The 18,512-nt window shown below is 39.1% G+C and overlaps 1 protein-coding gene across 7 annotated transcripts in view; it reads right to left on the reverse strand.

Annotated features, from left to right (window-relative positions):
- C2CD5 (C2 calcium dependent domain containing 5) overlaps window positions 1-18,512 on the reverse strand; it is a 102,512-nt gene that overhangs the window by 29,668 nt on the left and 54,332 nt on the right. For all 7 annotated transcript variants that reach the window (XM_045288415.1, XM_045288410.1, XM_045288417.1 and 4 more), the window contains 4 exons: window positions 15,564-15,659; window positions 13,078-13,269; window positions 4,321-4,507; window positions 1,276-1,440 (listed from right to left, as the gene is read on the reverse strand). In XM_045288415.1, coding sequence (XP_045144350.1) covers window positions 1,276-1,440; window positions 4,321-4,507; window positions 13,078-13,269; window positions 15,564-15,659 — 640 coding nt within the window. The remainder of the gene's footprint in view (window positions 1-1,275; window positions 1,441-4,320; window positions 4,508-13,077; window positions 13,270-15,563; window positions 15,660-18,512) is intronic.

Here is an 18,512-nt window from a genome sequence, read left to right on the forward strand (position 1 = left end):
GAGATCTTAAAAGTCTTGAACGTTGCCTAGGTTCTGGAATGGGAGATCCTATAAGCTCTTCAGATATTTCCTTAAAAAAAAAAATCCTTCATAAAAGATTGGTTTTTTTTTTTCCAGCTTGGCTTTTAATACTTTAATTAGACAATTTTGGGGGGGAAAATAGGACAATTACCTCTCTTTGTTGGGTGGTGGGGAGGGGAGAAGGATGAAAGGCTGTCTGCAAAATGTATTCTTATGACCTCTGACTACAAGCATTCATGAAGGCTCTTTCCTTTATCTGTGGCAGGAGCCTCATTGACTGAAACACGAATCCTAAACTTTATAAATGTGTCACAGATCGGAGGGTAATACTGACATCTAGTGGACACATAGGACACTACAATGAGTAAGGAAGTGGTAATGCAGGTCACAAACACCACACTAGGTGATAAGACACATAAAGGTCTTCATAGGCCAAAAGGCTTAAAGATTTATAACCCAAACAGGATGCTGACCTTTATGGCTTTTTTTACTGATTGATAACTTTTTTTCAAGCTCTACAAAGTTAAATGTAGTATATGAGAAAATGTTTTGGAAATGGTGATGGCAATATATGTACAAATATGCTTGATACAGTTGATGTATGAAATATTTTAAGAACTGTAAGAGCCCCCGATAAAATTATTTCTTTTAATGCATTATATTATATACATACAAGAGTGCTTCAGAAAGTTTGTGGGAAAAATTCCGTTATCTTTTAAATTCATTTCCCCACACACTTTCTGAAGTTCCCTCTTATGTATGTATAAATGTGCTATGCATACACAAAAGTATGCATATTTTTCTTATGTGATTTATTAAGCAAAATAAAGTTTAAACGCTGACCAGTTGTCACGGGGTTAATTTCCACGCACGGTGCCCCACGTGTCAGAGCACCTTTGTGCTCCACCCGGTGTTCAATGGCTGACTTTTCAGAAGTCGATCACTGGGCCTTTTTGCTGAGGCCCCTCTGAGTAACCTTTCTGTCAGCAGGTGAGGGCATTAACCACTTGCACCACCCCCAAAGACTCAATAGCAATCTTTCTGGGAGTCAGTATGTGTACAGTTCAGTTCCACAGAGTCCGAGCAGGCCTCCTTACAAAGAGACAATCGACATTATCTCAAGATGAAAGCAATCAGTAACATCATCTCAAGCATGGAAATGCATTTCTTATATCTAAAATAAGATTCCCCTAAAATTGTAGTAATGCCTAAGCAATAAATGGTGTGTTCTCATTACAGGTTTATTTTACTTACTGGAGGATTGATTTCATATAACTCCTTGTTCTTAGCAATTGTGTCATTTATTTTCTTTTGCATATGAGAGATATGCTGTTCATAGGAGCCATCATTAGGGGTCTTCCCCGCAATCTGAATACCACCAGGTGTTGGTAAAGCTGCTAAATACACACCTGTGGCAGACTTGTAAAAAAAAAGGAATGATCAGAGTAAAGGAAGAAGAATGGTTCTTAAATCCTTAAATTTAGGAATGCAATCTTAGTTCTGTAGGAAGAAGATAAAGCATTAGTATATACATAAGGCACCTCTGAAAGTGCACACAGAGAAATAATGGGTAGCAGCAGATGGTTGCTTCTGGGAAAGATGATAAACCAAAACAAAAACTCACTGCCATCGAGTTGGTGGCGACTCTAGAAGACAGAGTAGAACTACCCTCTGTGAGTTTCCATGCTTGTCACTCTTTACAGGAGTAAAAAGCTCCATTTTCCTCCTGAGGAGCATACTGGTGATTTTAACTGCTGACCATGCAGTGACCAGCCTAACATGGAACCAAGATGCCACCAAGGCTCCTCTGGGGAAGAACATGGGTGAGTGAAAAAGGGAGTTAGAGGGAGGATTTACTTTTAGAACATACCCAATTATAGCTTTTACAGGTTTACCTTACAAAGGTGAAATGTAAGTTACATTTGAAAATAGTTTAACAAAAAAACAAAGATATTATTTAAAAATAAATTTTTCATAAATGGGATAACCTACCTGTAATACGGGCAAAAATAAAAAGGAAACACTTGCAAAGCATGGGACACTGGCAAAACAAAATGAAGAAATTGACGCTCACAAAAGGATAAATTCTCCAGATCACAATTGTTGATAAATATGGTTCTCACTCTAAAAGCCAAGCAGTTAATCTCCGTATTTCCAAGGGTACTTGATACTGATTTATTTTAAATATTGAATTAAATGCCTACTAATATTTGACTCAAATAGTACTACATATCATTAATCCTGGAAAACATAACAGGATAGAATTGATACATACACATGTATATTTATGTTAAAATATGTCCCGCTATACAAAGTTAAAAAAGGATGCATGGACCTCAAATTCTCAGTATTAAAGGGGTGGGATGGAAAACAGAGAAGATGGTTCTTTTAACTTGAGATAATATTTTGAATTATATATAGGAGTTATATATTATTAATTTTTCTTAAAGCAAACAAATTGCCAATTTTGTTAAAGTCCATCCTAAAAACTCTTATGAACCCATGACATTGAAGCTCAGGAGCTGTCTCTCTCTGGTTGTTCCTTGGTCTCCATTACTACACCCCAACCCTGCCTCTGACAATCAACTGCAGAACCTCCTCTGCGACATACGAAGCTCAAACACACCATCTGGGGCACGTTCTAGCTGCAGTCATGAGCAAGGCATCAGCCTTGAAAGTTTAAAACACAGACCTAAGTTTGAAATCCAGTGCCAGCATATATAATCATTATCACCTTGAGCAAATGTCAACACATCAGAACATGTTTGTTCCTCTTAAAAAATGAATAATATTGCATTCCTTCAGGAGCCGCGCAGTACCACAGCTGGTGAGCGCTCTTCAGAGTAGCTAGTGATGTTTACGTGCACAGGTTAAACAACAGCACCCAAATCCAAAAGCCAAACAGTTGCACTCGGTACCACAAGTGACTAAAAGGAGAATCCTCGGAAGACCAAGAAAGGCTGTATTTTGTTTTCACAGATCAACCACAAATGTTCTGCAGAGTCTGTAGAATCTGAATCAAGTTCTTAGTTTACATAGGTACCCCTAAGCACAGCAGTCTTGGGTTGAGCCCAAACTCCATTTGAGGCTCATTCTGCTGTGTGTTTAGACACTAAATTAAATTGAATACTTTTCCTAACCCAATCATCATCTATTTTCACATACACCAAATTAGTTTCTTTAATCATTACAAATTTCTCCTAAAAATTATACCTAATCAGTTTGTCATTACACAATTATCCCTACAGAAATTTACATATTTGTTCTCAAGAAGAAACCCAGCAGAAACCAATTTAGCCATTTCCCTGTAAACCCATCCAAGCTCCCATTTCATAAATTTATTAAAGTTAGGTTTCTATGCATGTCTCACAAAGATGGCAGAAAACTCAAATTTAAAAACTGCCAGCGACATAACTAAAAATCATAGGTAGCAAAAAACCTGCTAAAATATTCAATAATTCCCATACATACCATTGAGTAAGAAACTGTTCAGATTCCATCTGATCCAAAGTCATCTATATTTGGCAGGCACCTCCCTAGTTCTCTGGGCCCAATGCTATTTCTAAGGCAGCTCTGGTTTTCCCCAGGACGTCATTCCAGTTAGAACTCATTTTCTAATGGCAAAGTGAACATACGTGGAGAAAGAGCTACTCACTGCCTCGTGTCTTATGAGAAACACCTATCTTTTACTGTACCATCTATTGGTCACACATTTACTTTAATTCTTGGTCCAAAAGTGAGCAGTGTCTCCCATTTTGTCTTATTGTCTCATTAAACCTACAAATTACTTTATTAGCAGAGTGGCTTTCAAGCAGTGGTGATTTTTGTCTTCTTAAGGACGACTGGCAATGCCTTGTGACATTTTTGGTTGTCCCCACTAGGGGAATTTACTGGCACTTAGCATGTAAGGAGGGTAGAGGCACCTGTGCTGCTAAACATCATACAATGAACAGGAGAGCTCCTTGAAATAAACAGTTGTCCGGCCCAACATGACAATACTGCCGAGATGGAGAAATCTTATTTTATCAGTCCATGATAATAAAGCCCAGGACAGTAATGGCCCACTAAACATGATAAATTTTAAAATGCAATTGAATCCCTGAAATTTTTTGATAGCTTGCCAACAGATTTTTCCTTTCCTAAAATATCACTAACCCATAAGGGTCTTTGATGCCACTTTCTGTAGATAAGACTGGTTAAAAAACTTTGAAACTCCCTCCCCACCCCCAAAAAAACCCCAAAACACCACAGATTCTAGTACAACCACAGAAAGCACAAAACAAAAGAATGTATACTTACAGCTAAACCCATCAACATATTTTCACCCACTGAGATCTGAATTCTCAGTCCAAACAAGGCATTCATTCCTTTGAGCTTTAGTTTATTCATTAACTGAGTGTGTACTTCATATTCCATGAATGGCAACAGATTGCTGATGGCTGTAGCATTTGCTTCGGCCTGTGCTTTCTTTTTCAATCGACATAATCTGTTAAGAAAAATAATTTAATCAGTGGACAATTTCCTTGGTAGCATCTTAAGACGTGTAATTTGTAAAACTTTGTAAAAATATGGGTGGTTTTAAAAATATTTACTTGTTTCAAATGGACAGCAGTTATAACAATAATCTTTTCTGACATTTATCTCATTGTGTAACCTTGCACAAAGTCACAATTTAATAAACAAAAGTGAAAAACCTTAAAATCACAAGAAAAGAAATATATATAAGTACTCACTACAATCAACAAACAATACAATTTGAAATCTTGGGTCTCAAGCGGCACATAAACAACAGGGTATAAAAACAAGTGCGTGCACTCATTTAAAGTCTACAGAAGTTGCTTGAGCAATTACTACGCAGGAAGCACTGGTTTAGGTGGTCAGCACTCATCTTGAACAGAAAACACAGGTCCTGCCCTCACGGTTACCTATCAATGTGCCGGAGTGAACGTAAACAAGAAACAGTCATTTCAGATGAGTCAAGGACCGGTTAGCTAAATATAACAAACCAGGTGACGTGGACAGAATTTGAGAAGGGCTCATGACCTGAGATTTAACGGATATGATGGTACTGGGGGAGACGGTGTAAGAGCATGAAAAGATAGAGCTGACCAATGGAAGAAACAAGGAGACTGTTAGAGCCACGGTGAAGAGCACAAAGATGAGAGTGGTACGGATGAGGGTACACAGTTCAGCAGGGATGATCTTATTAACATGCTATTAGTCAGAGCCAGGCGTTTGCTTTGATTTGACCAGCAATGGGCAACCGCAGATAGGTTGTAAGTATTAACATGACCCAGTTTCTATTTTAGGAGTTTGTGATTCAGTAGATCTGCGAAGGGATCTGAGAATGTGAACTTCACATTTTCCCAAAGGATGGTGATGCTAACGACCTAGGAACCACACTCTGAGGACCACTCACATAGACACTACCCACCTAACTCAAAAAACAAAACAAAACCAAAAGAGGTACGAATTAAGCATTCTTAAATGAAGGATAGGACTGAGATGAGGGGGAGAGTATAAATATAAAGCAGCAGCATGAGGAAGCTTGTGATGATGAAAGAGTTCTATGTTTTGACTACAGTGGTAATTACACAAATCTAACTCCTGGAGCACAATTTCACTGAAATACATGCAAGCACGCGCACGCGCGCACACACACACGCGCGCGCAAAGAGACACAGAGCGAGACAGAGAGGAGAAAGAGACTAACATAAAAACTCATGGTAATGAATAAGGTCGGTAAATGTAGTTATCAGTATTGTAACAATGCTAATTTCCTAGTTATGATATTCTACCATAACTATATGTCACACTTGAAGGAAGTTGGGTCAAGTGCACATGGGACTCTGTTCTTGTCTTACAATTACCTGTAAGTCTAAAACCAAAAAACCAAACTCATTGTCGAGTCAGTCCTGATGCACAGTGACCCCTGGGGGTTTCTGAGACTGTGACTGTTTATGGGAGTAGAAACCGTGTCTTTCTCCCGCAGAGCTGTTGGTGGTTTCAAACTTCCTACCAGGCAGCCCAACGCATAACCACTACACCACTAGGGCTCCACAATTATTTCAAAATACAGCACTGAAAAGCTGAAAACTCAGTATCAGAAAGCTAGGCTAAGAGTAACTAACCAGCTAGAACTGAAGAGAAAACTCAGTAAGCACAGAAACCATTTTGGCTGGAGTACATTTTAAAGTCTACCAAATTTGGACTTCTACTTTAATAACTTCAAAGTATTAAAAAAAACCTTTAAAGATTCACAGCCGAGTCGATTCTGACTCAAACCCACCATACAGGACAGCGTAGAATAGCCCCAGCGGGTTTCCAAGACTGCAAATCTTTCTGAGAATAGAGAGCCTCACTGCTCTCTGAAGACATGGGAAAAATAAATAAAGGTCTAGGATGGCACAAGAGTCCTTACATTAATCTGGGACACCAAAAATCTACATCATCAAAGTGAAGGTGAACTAAAACAGCCCCAGCTCTGTCAAATACTGCTGCCTGGGGTATAAATCGATAGCAGTTCTAAGGAACCTCAAATCTTGACTGTGGCTTAAGATGATCCCAAACACTCGGGCAAAAAACCCAGACAAATCTAAGGAACATGCTGTCATCCTGGGCTTCAAGCTATTCCTATTAAAATTTTGTCAAATATCCAAAAACCAAAGGAAACAAACATAATGAACAGTAACTGCAACAGTAGAAACAACAGAAAGAACTAGAAGAGGGGATACGCCACCCCCCAAATGGAAAAAGCTCCACTAGGCAAAACTTTCAGTTATGCATTTGTGCCGCAAGACAAGCATCAAGCAACTCACTCTGAGGTAGTGTACCTAGTGACGTCACCTGGGAAGGTCTCCTCTGGTCACAGTGAATTTTTTTCATAAAAGCAATTTCACTCGAACATTTCTTGTGCTGGCTGATTTAACAGCATGTGGCTGTGAAATTTTGTTTCCTGCTCAAGAAAAATGTCGCAGAAACTGTTGTGATGTTGAACACAGCTTACAAGGACAGGGCTATGGGAAAAACTCCAGTGTACTGGTGGTTTTCTCTTTCAAAGGAGGCCAAATATTGATTGATGACAAACCTTGCTCTGGACATCCATCAACTTCTCAAAGGAATGAAAATGTCAACAAAATTCATGCACTTGTGCTCAAAGAAAAACAAAGGACCACTGAAGAGATAGGGAAGTTATCTGGACTATCACGGAGCTTGGTTCAGCGAATTTTAACAAAAGATTTGGGAATGAGAAGGGTCGCTGGGAAATTTGTACCTCAGGTTCTGACTGACCAGGAAAAAGAGTGCCGACTGGAAATATACCGTGCTTTGAAAGAACAGCTCCAAAGTGACCCAGACTTTTCCCCCAAGTAGTGTTGATGAGACATGGTGCTATTCTTCTGACCCTGAAAACATTCATCAATCAAGCCAGTGGAAGATACCCTCATCACCTGGCCACCCCCAAAACTCCTCCAGTGAAATCAAAGCTCAAGATGATGCTCATTTGTTATTTTTTATGTGAGGGGGATAGTGCATTTGGAGTTCTTTCCACCAAGTCAGACTGTTAAGCAAACTTTCTATTTAGAGATTATGAAAAGACAGCCCAACAGTGTGCGACAAAAAGGCCTGATTTATGACAGATGGGGTACTGGTTTTGCCACAACAACAATGCACCTGCTTTCGCAGTGCTCTCAGGGAGCCAGTTTTTGGCAAAAGGCATCATTGCCTCTCTTGTCCCACGCACCTTAACTCAACTAACCTCGCCTCCTGCGACTTTTGCGACTGAAGAGGGACATGAAAGGTCAGCGATGTGACAACTTATAAGAGGTGAAGAAAAAAACAAGAGAGGTGTTGTTAGCCATCCAAACAGATTGAATTTGAAAAATGTTTCCAAGAACAGAATCGCAGATTTGACATATGTATGAGGGGTAATGGAGAGTACTTTGAAGGTGGTAAGGTTGTAAAAAAACAATTTAAATACACAGCCAAATGCAGTATAAAGAGACAAAACGAAAATACATGCAAGATAGCAACATACATAGAGGATACACCCCAAAAATGGGGGGAACAATCAATGGATGTCATTTCTGTTTTTTATAATCAGCTTTCCCAACATATTTCAAATAACTTATTACATGCCTTCATAGAACACTTAAGATATTTACAAGTTCAAAATAGGTGTTTCATAACTGAAGAAAATTTCCCATGAGAATTCTTGTAACATAGCTAATTGTTTGACTCTTGTTTCTCTCCAAGTTGTTAATGTCGCCGAGGGTCGACATTCAACCTGTTATTGTCACTTATGGCATTAAACATAGTTCCTTATTTGCAACTGGTTACATATTAAACTGTAGCAAACTGTAAAATTTATACAGTAGAACCAGGAATATATCAAAAAAAATTTTAATGTAACAAGTTAATAAATCATGCACTTGCTATAGGATAGAGTAAAGCTACAGAATTAAAATAACGGGGATGAATTTTTTTATTAATCATTTGGAGCTCTTACAGATGTAATAACATTCCATAATTCAATTAGACCAAACATAATTGTACAAGTGCTACCACAATGTTTCAAGGCATTTTTCTTGAACTCTTTGTTATTAGCTCCCCTTTATCTCCTCCCTCCCCCAATCTAACCCCCAGGAACCCTTACTATTATTTTTTGCCGTATCTTACCCCATCCATTATATCAATTCACCTACAAATGTTATCCACTCCCCTCAAATGGGGTTATAGTCATCCTTGCTATCAGCTCCGCCCTCCCCATTCCTTCCTCTCCCTGTACGCTCAGGGAATCATCACTCCTGTTACTATTTCTGAAGGACTTATCTATCTAGGTTTTCATGCACCAAATGGATCATAATTATACAAATGAACATATACAGGTCTAATAAGATTAATGAGGTAAAAGTAGTATTATAATAGTAAGGAGTAAATATTAAAGAACCAGAAGATGGTTATGTGGTTCATTAGTGCTATACTGCTAACCCTGGATTTATCATCTCTTCTGTGCGGGCCTTGTGAGGGACTGTCCCACTTACCTTACAGGTGGGTTTTGGATCTCTACTTTGTCCACACTCCTTCACATGAATTTGATTGTTCTTGAACTTCTGATACTATTCCCTTCAATACTTCATGATCACATAGGCTGGTGTGCTTCTTCCATGTGGGCTTTGTTGCTTCATTGCTAGATTGCCACTTGTTAACTTTGAGCCTTTCAGACCCCAGATGCTATAAATTTTAATCCTGGGCACTATTAGCTTTCTTCATCACATATACTTATGCACCCATTTTGTCTTCAGCAATCATATAGGGAAGGTGGGAATCATACAGTGCCACATTAACACAAACTGTTCTTGTACTGAGGTAATATTTAAGTAGAGGTCCAAAGTCCATCTGCTTCCTTGTTGTGTATATATACATATATATACACATACAAATATACTTTTCTTACATGTTTATATATTTACATATATACACACCTATATTTATACATATATATGTTTCATCTTCTTTCCTCTTCTTTTTTCCCCCTGCACCATCATGTTTTCCCATTGCTCACCTCTAAGCAATTCAGATACATGTTGTTTGATCAAACAGGATCAGTAATGCTATACCCTCCTCACCGTGAATTTTAAAAGGCTTGCTATTCCCATCCCTGTCATTACTGGCTCAACCCTCACTGACCCCTGGCTCTAGAAGTTAATGTTAAAATAGGTATAAATGTGTAATGCTATGCAATATCGAAAACTTTCTCATTTTAAGGTCGAAAAGAAAATATTTTTTATCTGTCTGCTCATCTGTATTTAAATTTGAAAAGTCATGTGAATATGAGATGGTGTAACTACTTATATTACATGCAGGCCATGAAAGCAATGCTACATTTTTCTTTTTTTACTGCAAAAATAAGCTTTATTGTTTCCATTTGGTCCCCGGCTTGGGGGACAGGCTCCTGGGTGGTGGCACTGCGGCTGGCAGGGCAGGGTCAGGTAGAAGGGCTGCGGCCGGCAGGGGGTAGGCAGAAGGCCCCTCGGAGGTGGCTAGACACCGCAGGTTCCTAGTCGTGTTTGAGGGTGAGTCTCTCGAAGAGATACTCGCCCAGCCCGGCCTGGGGGCTGGCGAGCCTGCGGATGTGGGTCAGGGGGCCGCCCATCTTCTTGAGGAGTTTCACCTCATCGTCTAGGATGTAGTTCTCCAGAAAGTCACAGAGATGGGGGTGCTGTGTGAACAGACCCCACAGCATGCAGGTCCGGACGGGCCTGGTTGAGTTCTCTTCTCCAGGGCCAGGGCAGCCTAGCCTCCATGGCATCCAGGGTTCTGCTCCACTCATCTTGGGTGGCTTCTGCCCATCCTGGGAGAGGGCGTGGCTACCATGCTGATTTTGCAGCTTCCAGAGACCCTCGGCTCTCTCGTGCATCTCCTTCGCCAGCTCACAGAAGAGTGCCCCACGCCTCCCACAGCCACACTGCAGCAGTCGAAAAAGAAGCCCAGAAGTAGGTGTAAGAGGCCCGCAGATGCAGCCTGACCTGCCGCTTGACATGAGCCTCAGCTTCGGCGGACTAATTCTGAAGGATCTGAGAGCTCATGATTGGTCGGTTTGGAGTTCACCACACACAAAGTAAAAGTGTTAGCTGGTCCCAATAAGAGGAGATGGCCAAGAAGATAGTCCCGAAGTTACGTCCAGAAATGAAACTGGAGAGTGGTGGAAGGTTGGAGGAAGGGTGTCCCCGGATCTGTTCTGTTCAAACACTATTGAAGCAAGACACAGAAACACGGGACCAGAGGGCGAGCTTGTAATGCTACATTTTTACAAAGTATTACAGATGGCCAATCAGAATACCATTAAAATAATCTACAATGCTACACTGTTTAGATGTAGAAGAGCAGTTTAAATCAGGTGCTTTGAAAATTCTGTCTCATCACTGGAAGAAACTCGGCTTTATCATGTCACCTCGCTAAGAAGATTTGCGGAAGCAAATGAAAGCAAAAGAGCAGTTGCCGTTTGCACAGACGCAAACGGATATGACACGCAGTTGAGTGTGCACCGTGGCAGAAAATCAAGGGTTCGATTGTTTGGGGGATGAATTTACATTTTGTACACCAGCAAAGATTTATATTATTTTAGACTGTGAAGTTGAAAGAGATAAAATGATAAGTATCAAAGAAATAGTTACATGGGGATATTGCCATACAGTTCGTTTGGAGTATGAAATATACATAATCAATTTCCCTGAAAAATGCTTAAGCGTATTTTAAAGTGCCTCTAAAAATACAAGCCCACCTAGATAGCTAATACCTCTGCATAACTATATACCTACCCATTTTCTAAATCACAAGATTGACACCAAGGCAAGAAGTTCTGTCTTGGCAGTTAGGATAAAGAAACCCGTATCTGAGCCCTTTGTAATAAAAGCAAAGAAAAGCTAAGACAAACAGAGCAGCTAACAAACCAAAATTTAAAACCAACCCACTGCCATCAAGCTGACTCTGACTCTTAGGGACCCTATAGAACAGAGCAGAACTGCCATGTACGGTCTCCAAGGTTGTATAACCATTCCAGGAGCAGGCAGCTGTATCTTTCCCTTGTGTGGCGAATGGTGGGGTCCCAACCTCCAACCTTTCAATTAGCAGCCATGTGGTCTCCTTAGCTCACAAACAGCTTTAGATCACACAGGCTGGTGTGCTTCTTGCATGTAGTAGACTTAGTTGATGCGTCAGAAATATATTTCAAAATAAACCTCAAAAAGACTTTGTAATTAATTTGATATGAAAGTTAAGGAAAAAGAGAATGTCAAATTACGATCAGATTTGGCATAAGGGACTAGACAAAGAGAGTATCATTTATTAAAACAGCAAATTGATAGGGAGGAAGTGAAGAAAATCTGTTTACTTTGGGACACACTTAACATGCCTATTGTTATTGTTAGGCACTGCCAAGTCGGTTCCGGCTCATGAACCACCCAGGCTCAACAGAATTAAACACTACCCAGTCCTCCACCATACTCACACTATTGTTAGGTTGGAGACCCCTGTGCAGTCACTATATCAAACTATCTCCTGGAGGGTCTTCCTCTTCTTTGCTGACCCTCTACCAAAGATGATGTCCTTTCCTAGGGAGTGGTCTTGCCACCCACACTTCTAAGGAGCTTTCTTGGGTGGACAGACAGAATGAGATGCTCATAACACATCAATTAGGGCATATGTGTCTGCAGCTTATATGAAAGTTCTAGACTGGAGGTCTAAATCTGGGACCAGTAGACATACAGATATATGGTCTATACATTAAGATTTGATAAGTATAACTAGGGGAATATTTTAGAGAAGGGTCCGACACCGAGTTCTGAAGGGTCATAAAAGGATGAGCGTGTATAAGAAAAGTAGAGAACAATAGCAAATATGGCATGGGGAAGTTAAGTTAAATAGTTTCAAAACCAATAAAATGGTCAATGATACTGGCTACTGCAGACATGTGAAATTAAGATGAGGGAAGAAATATCCAATGGATTGGATAGCCTGGCAGCTGTTAGCAAGCTAGACATCGTTACCACTATTTCCTGTATGCCTGGAACATACTAGCGTTTCCTACTCCAGTACATTTTAAAGGAAACTCTTAACACCTAAAGGAAGTAGTTATAAGAAAATACCTGTCACTGTTCTTTAAAAGAAAAAGAGCAGTCAATTTAAAAGTGTTTTGCATTTAATATCATTAAAGCTGACTATACAGATTTGCATCCTTACCCTTAATAGTAGTCAGCTATTAGTCCCCATAATAGTTAACATTGAAACAGGACTAAAACATGAAAATCTGCTTTTGCACACACACTATTTGAGTTTTATAAAAAAAGTATTTTTCTCCCATTTTAAAATTTGCCAGTTATATACATACATACATATACATATATATTATTTATATAGATAAATTTAAAATAATTTAATATAGTGCCAGGTTCAGGTAGGATGACTTGCCAGGATCACACAGACTGGAAACAAAACAAATCCTTAAAAATAAGTCAATTTGACTCCAGACCCCATACTTTTTCTGTGATATAAGCCTACCTTGCTTGAATAAGACAACCTTTTCCAATAACTGTTGCATCCATTGGGAGATCTATAGTTGTAAAGAGAACATCAGGAACTTTTTGTTTCCTGCAGTTATAGCAATATGTCAGATGTGCTGGAAAAGGCATATTTAGTTCATCATATGGGATATGGCAAAATCCACAGCCTGCAGGCAAATTTTCTTCTAGCCTATAGATGCATTAAGAAAGAAAAAAAAAATATTCTTGAAAAGTTTATGCATTTCTTTCAAAAAACGGACACCATACGCCTGCACTATTACAAACTACAAGTGATCATAAAACCAGAACCATTAACTTTTCTATGAGAGAAAAGGATTATACAAGCAGAAAATCATTTTGAACCAATTTATTGGTTTGATGATTTACAACCAGGTAAAGACCACTATGACCACACATTTTTTTCTACATGAAAGCACTAAACCTTTGTAGACACAGTGGTAAGTACATGAAACACATAAATGGTTGTACATGAATGGTGATTTCCCACTGGTTGACAAATTTGAAAGAAATTTAATCACACATACACATACAAAACCTATGAAAAGTAGTTTAAAAACCAGACAAATTAACAATTTGTGGGAAAACTTGATGTTAAAAAAAGTCTGAAAAGAAAAAAAATCTTCTCAGAAATAAATCAGCCCAATATTTCAAATTACCAATGACTGTTTCAACAGTTCTGAAAATCAAAACACCGATGTTCCATAAACATTCCATAGTACGTTAACCATAAATGTACCATCTGCAAATCTTTATTTATTATAAATGGTTTATAGTAATAGGCTATTTATGAATACATTTTAGAATAAGTAAGGTGTTTCATTAACTCATAGAAAAAAAGTCACTGATTGCCACTGAGTCGATTCTGACTCCTAGAAACCCTATGGATGCTCTGGTAGCGCAGTAGTTAGAAGTTGAGCCATTAACCAAAGGTCAGCTGTTCAAACCCACCACCCGCTCCTCTAGAGAACAATGAGGCTTTCTACTCCAATAAAGGGTTACAGTTTCAGAAACTTACAGGGGCAGTTTCTACTCTGTCCTACTGGGTCATTCACTATGAGTTTCAACAACTAGACTTCTTTTCTTCAGCAAGGACAGGAATAAAGGTAGAGAACCCAGAGTTTCATTCTGCCACATCTTCAAGGGTTCTGGGAAGAGGTGGGGTTTCAATCTCCCTAATTTAAAGCAACATCTAAGAAGCTGAAACTTAGAAAGGACAAAGAAACGTCACACTCCAGCTTTGATAATAGAGGATTTCTGTAGATTCCTTACATGCTTACTTGACTGAATTCTCATAAAAAGCCTCTAATCACATTATATTATTTACAGATTTTATTATTTTCTTGTTGAGATGATATTCTGATAAAACAGAAGTAGCCAGGAAGATGGACAAATCTAAATTGGAGTTGTGTGACTTAAACTATTTAACTCCAAAGCCTTCTCCAAAAAATAAAAATATCTACCTAAAAAGATATCAATTAAGTTTTGCTTTTTTCCCTTAATATATTCTTATTAGTAGAAAAACAGACAAGAAAAATGTAGTGTAAGCTTACTCTGGAGTAATTATGCAAGGGGTTATTGAGATTTATATTATCCAAGTAGACATCGGTGAAATCATCTGAACATCAAAAAACCTCACTCCCACTGAGTCAATTCTGACTCATAATGACCCTCGTATTGACAGAGCAGAAGTGCATCTGTGGGTTTCTGAGATGGTATGTCTTTACTGGAGCAGAAAGCCTCATCTTTCTCCCATGGAGGGGCTGGCAGTTTCGAATTGTCTACCTTGAGGTTAGCAGCCCAACATGTAACCCCACTATGCCAAAAGGGCTCCTTGGTTTGATGTTAATGTATTTTACCTGTTTTGTCTGTTTGTGGAAAGGATTTTTGACAAGGGCTAACAATTAAATAAACTACAAAAAAAGGCTCATTTTACCTAATACATTCACTCACTTTCATTTCCATATATGAGGAGGCGTCAAAAAAGTTCATGGAGAAACAGAAAAGATAATCAAATTTTTCCATGAACTTTTAAAGCTCCACTCATATATCAAACTTATCCTTCACTTTCTATGAAGTTATTACATATAAATTTATACAATGTATTGCTATCTTTTGCAAATTTCTTTTTGAAAACTGCATCATGAACTTTTTTAATTTGGGAGAGAAAACTATGGAAAACAAAGAAAAAAATCAAGTAGAGAAAATGATCTCTAAATAGTGACAAAACCAATAGACTGTATACTCTCAATTCTCCAATTGGTAGGCCTACGTGGCACGTCATTTAAAGTACTTGAAACAACATCCACAACATGGTGCAAACTTAGAGAAGAGTTGGATCCCAAGAACTATAATACACCATTGTAACCCACCCACATAGAGAAGAACTATCGTGGCGCTGAGAAAAGGAAGTCGGCCTCGCCCCTCTCTGCCCCTACAGAAAAGAAAGCAGGCTGTCATCACAACCTCTGTTCCAAACAGCCCTCCACGGTCCCATCCTGTAGAAATCTAGGGTTCAGCACAGCTGCCGTCCCGGATGCAGACAAAATACAGACCTCTTCACTATGAAAGAAGAAACACAAAACAAAATGCAAACAAGTCAACACTTCTGGAAATGCTCACTATCCAAGTAGTTCCAAGTTAGACTCCACCAAATATTACATAGTATCACAGTTACCTCTAAAGCAAGGGTAGAAAACATAAATAACTATATTAAAGTAAAAAGGGCAAGCCTTCCCTAATATTTAACTTATAAAATAAAGAATAACAACAAGTTTCCTTTAAAATATGTTAAGACGGAGAGGTTAGAATGTTGCAGACTATAAATAGTAACAACTTACATTGTTAAATTCAGTAATAATCCATTGAATTTTATTAAAATAATCTTTAAAAACACATTAAATCTTGCTGACTTTTCTAGAAGCACAGCTATGTAAGTTTCTATATTGCTATAGCTTGTTTAAAATTTAAGAGCATAAAACTAATTACAAAAACTCACTGCCATCAAATCATTTCCAACTCAGAGCAATCCTACATATAAGTTTCCTGAGGCTACATCTTTCCTGGAGCAGGCAGCCTCATCTTTGTTCTGTGGGGTGGCTGTGGGTTTAACCGCCAGTCTTGTGGGTAATAGCCCAATGCCTGCCCAACATTTCCACCAAGGCTCTTTTTAATAGCATAGAAGATCGGAAATAAGTCATATGCCATCCAACATGTAAGTCATCAATTTATACATATGGTAAAAAATTTACTTTCAAAATAATTCTACAAAATAAAATGATTATCCCCTATTTGAAAAATAAACTGTTAAACAATTAACACAATTATTGGCTGAGGTTGCCCAAAGAAAAGGAGGTAGGGGAGAAATGCCAGAACAAGGAATAGAGTGAACAGAAGCCTGGAAGACAGGAAAGAAATGACCACTGGAGCTTTGGAGCAGAGGAAGTCCAGTTGAAAAGCTAAGGGTGCAGGGAGAATGTCAGAGAAGTCAACACCTAATGCACTGAATAACGTGGAGTTGCTGATAGGTTTTGAACCAAAGAATTAAAGGAGCAGAACTGGGGGAATGCCATTTTAACCTCGTGTTAGTGGCCTCCCTCATCCGGATGACGTGTCTGTGTCTCGGTCTCTTTTAAGACCTAATAAATGTTCTCTTTAAACTGAGGGGGGGAAAGGGCAGAAACGCGTATGAAGGAGAAAGAGTTCAATCCACTATCAGCAGAGAGGATAAGGCCTAGAACAGGAAAAAGAGTAAAGATGAGTTTTAAATACAGAGCTGTTTGTCTACATGTGGTCAGAGAAACCAATGAAGGAGCTGTGTCAGATCAACTCAAACTTTTCTGTCAATTAAATGGATTCATTTCAGTCCTTTCCTCCTTTTGTAACTTACCTCCAGTTTGATTTAATCCACACCTCTAGTTCTTCACACAGGTGATCCCTTGAGACTGGAATGCCATCCTTATGCCTCTTTTCTGCCACATGTAATTCATACTCATCTTCTAAGGCCCAGTTCAAGCATCACTTACTTCCAATCCTTTCCTGTCCTCCAGTTCTGAGATATCTTTTCCATGCAATTTATTATAACCATAATATACCACAGAGTGTGAGTGTGATGACGACAAGACCGTATCATTAGCCCCTGAAGGTATTTCACTCGTATTCAACAAATGACACATGACTATGTATTAGGTAATAAGGCAGGATAAGGATAACAAAGCTAAAGGCTGAAAGAAGAGCAGAACCACTATGGAAATCGAGAGCATAATAAAAAATTTGCAAAGAAAAAGAAATCATAACTCTAACTGTAGCAATTTAACACAGTGTAATGATTTCTCTCTTGCAATAATGATGATGACGGGGGCAGAAACGAGAAAGTTGGAAAGATGGACGGTCAAAAGGTTTCTAGAATGGTATCAATTAAAATTTTTGAAGGGGTTAAAAGTGGGATTCAAGTATGATAAAACAGCAAGTAAAAGCAGAACTTCAAGTGATGAACTGGGAAAAGTCTTGGTTAAGACAAGGGTAAAGATTGGATGCAAATATGAAGTGGTTCTCAACCTTTCTAATGCTGCTACCCTTTAATACAGCTCCTCATGTTGTGGTGGCCCCCAACCATACAATTATTTTCGATGCTACCTCTTAACTACAAGTTTTCTACTGTTATGAATTGGGCAACCCCTATGAAAGGGCCGTTGGTCCCCCAAAGGGGTTGTGACCCACAGGTGGAGAACCGCTGACTTAGAAGTTCCATGATAGACATTTCTTCTCCGACTTTTTGAATGTTGATGGGGGTCTTTTCCCTCTCACACATTATTTGTATTTTTTTAAAATCATTTTATTGGGGGCTCATACAACTATCTGTATTTTTATCTTTAAACTATTGTGATTTTATCCTTAGCACCTTAGTGCAGTTTGTTTTTTATTGTTTTCTGTTGGGTTCCCAACCATGAAGCACAGGAGGAATGGATGGGTGAACTGATGGGGTGAAGGGCAGATGAAAGGGAGGGAAAGGGGATTTCGGAAGTAAACAATGAAGGTGGGAGGGAAGAGGGATCAATAGAACTGATTGTGATTGCACAACTAATTTTAAAGGAGATTTAATTATATGGGGGTGCTCTAAGATTGATGTAGTGGTGATTGAACAATTTCCCTTGATATGACTGAGTGATTGAACTATTCAATTGTATATGTAAATTGTGCCTATAGCCCCACTATGAGACATGATGCCCCTCACTGACCTCTGGCCCTGCGGGGGACACCACCAGAGACACAGTGTGGGAATTTCACCCGATCTGATACCGCAACACTGAGGCAAAGCACTGGGGGAGTGCAGCGGAACAGCAGGGGAGGGGAGCAGCAAGATCCCCAGGGAATGATGAGGGTGGACATTGGGGACAGGGTGTGGTGCCCCAACAG

Source organism: Echinops telfairi, unplaced genomic scaffold (genome assembly GCF_000313985.2).
Source record: "Echinops telfairi isolate 266 unplaced genomic scaffold, ASM31398v2 ScPeMD7_21;HRSCAF=78, whole genome shotgun sequence".
Lineage (NCBI taxonomy): Eukaryota > Metazoa > Chordata > Mammalia > Afrosoricida > Tenrecidae > Echinops > Echinops telfairi.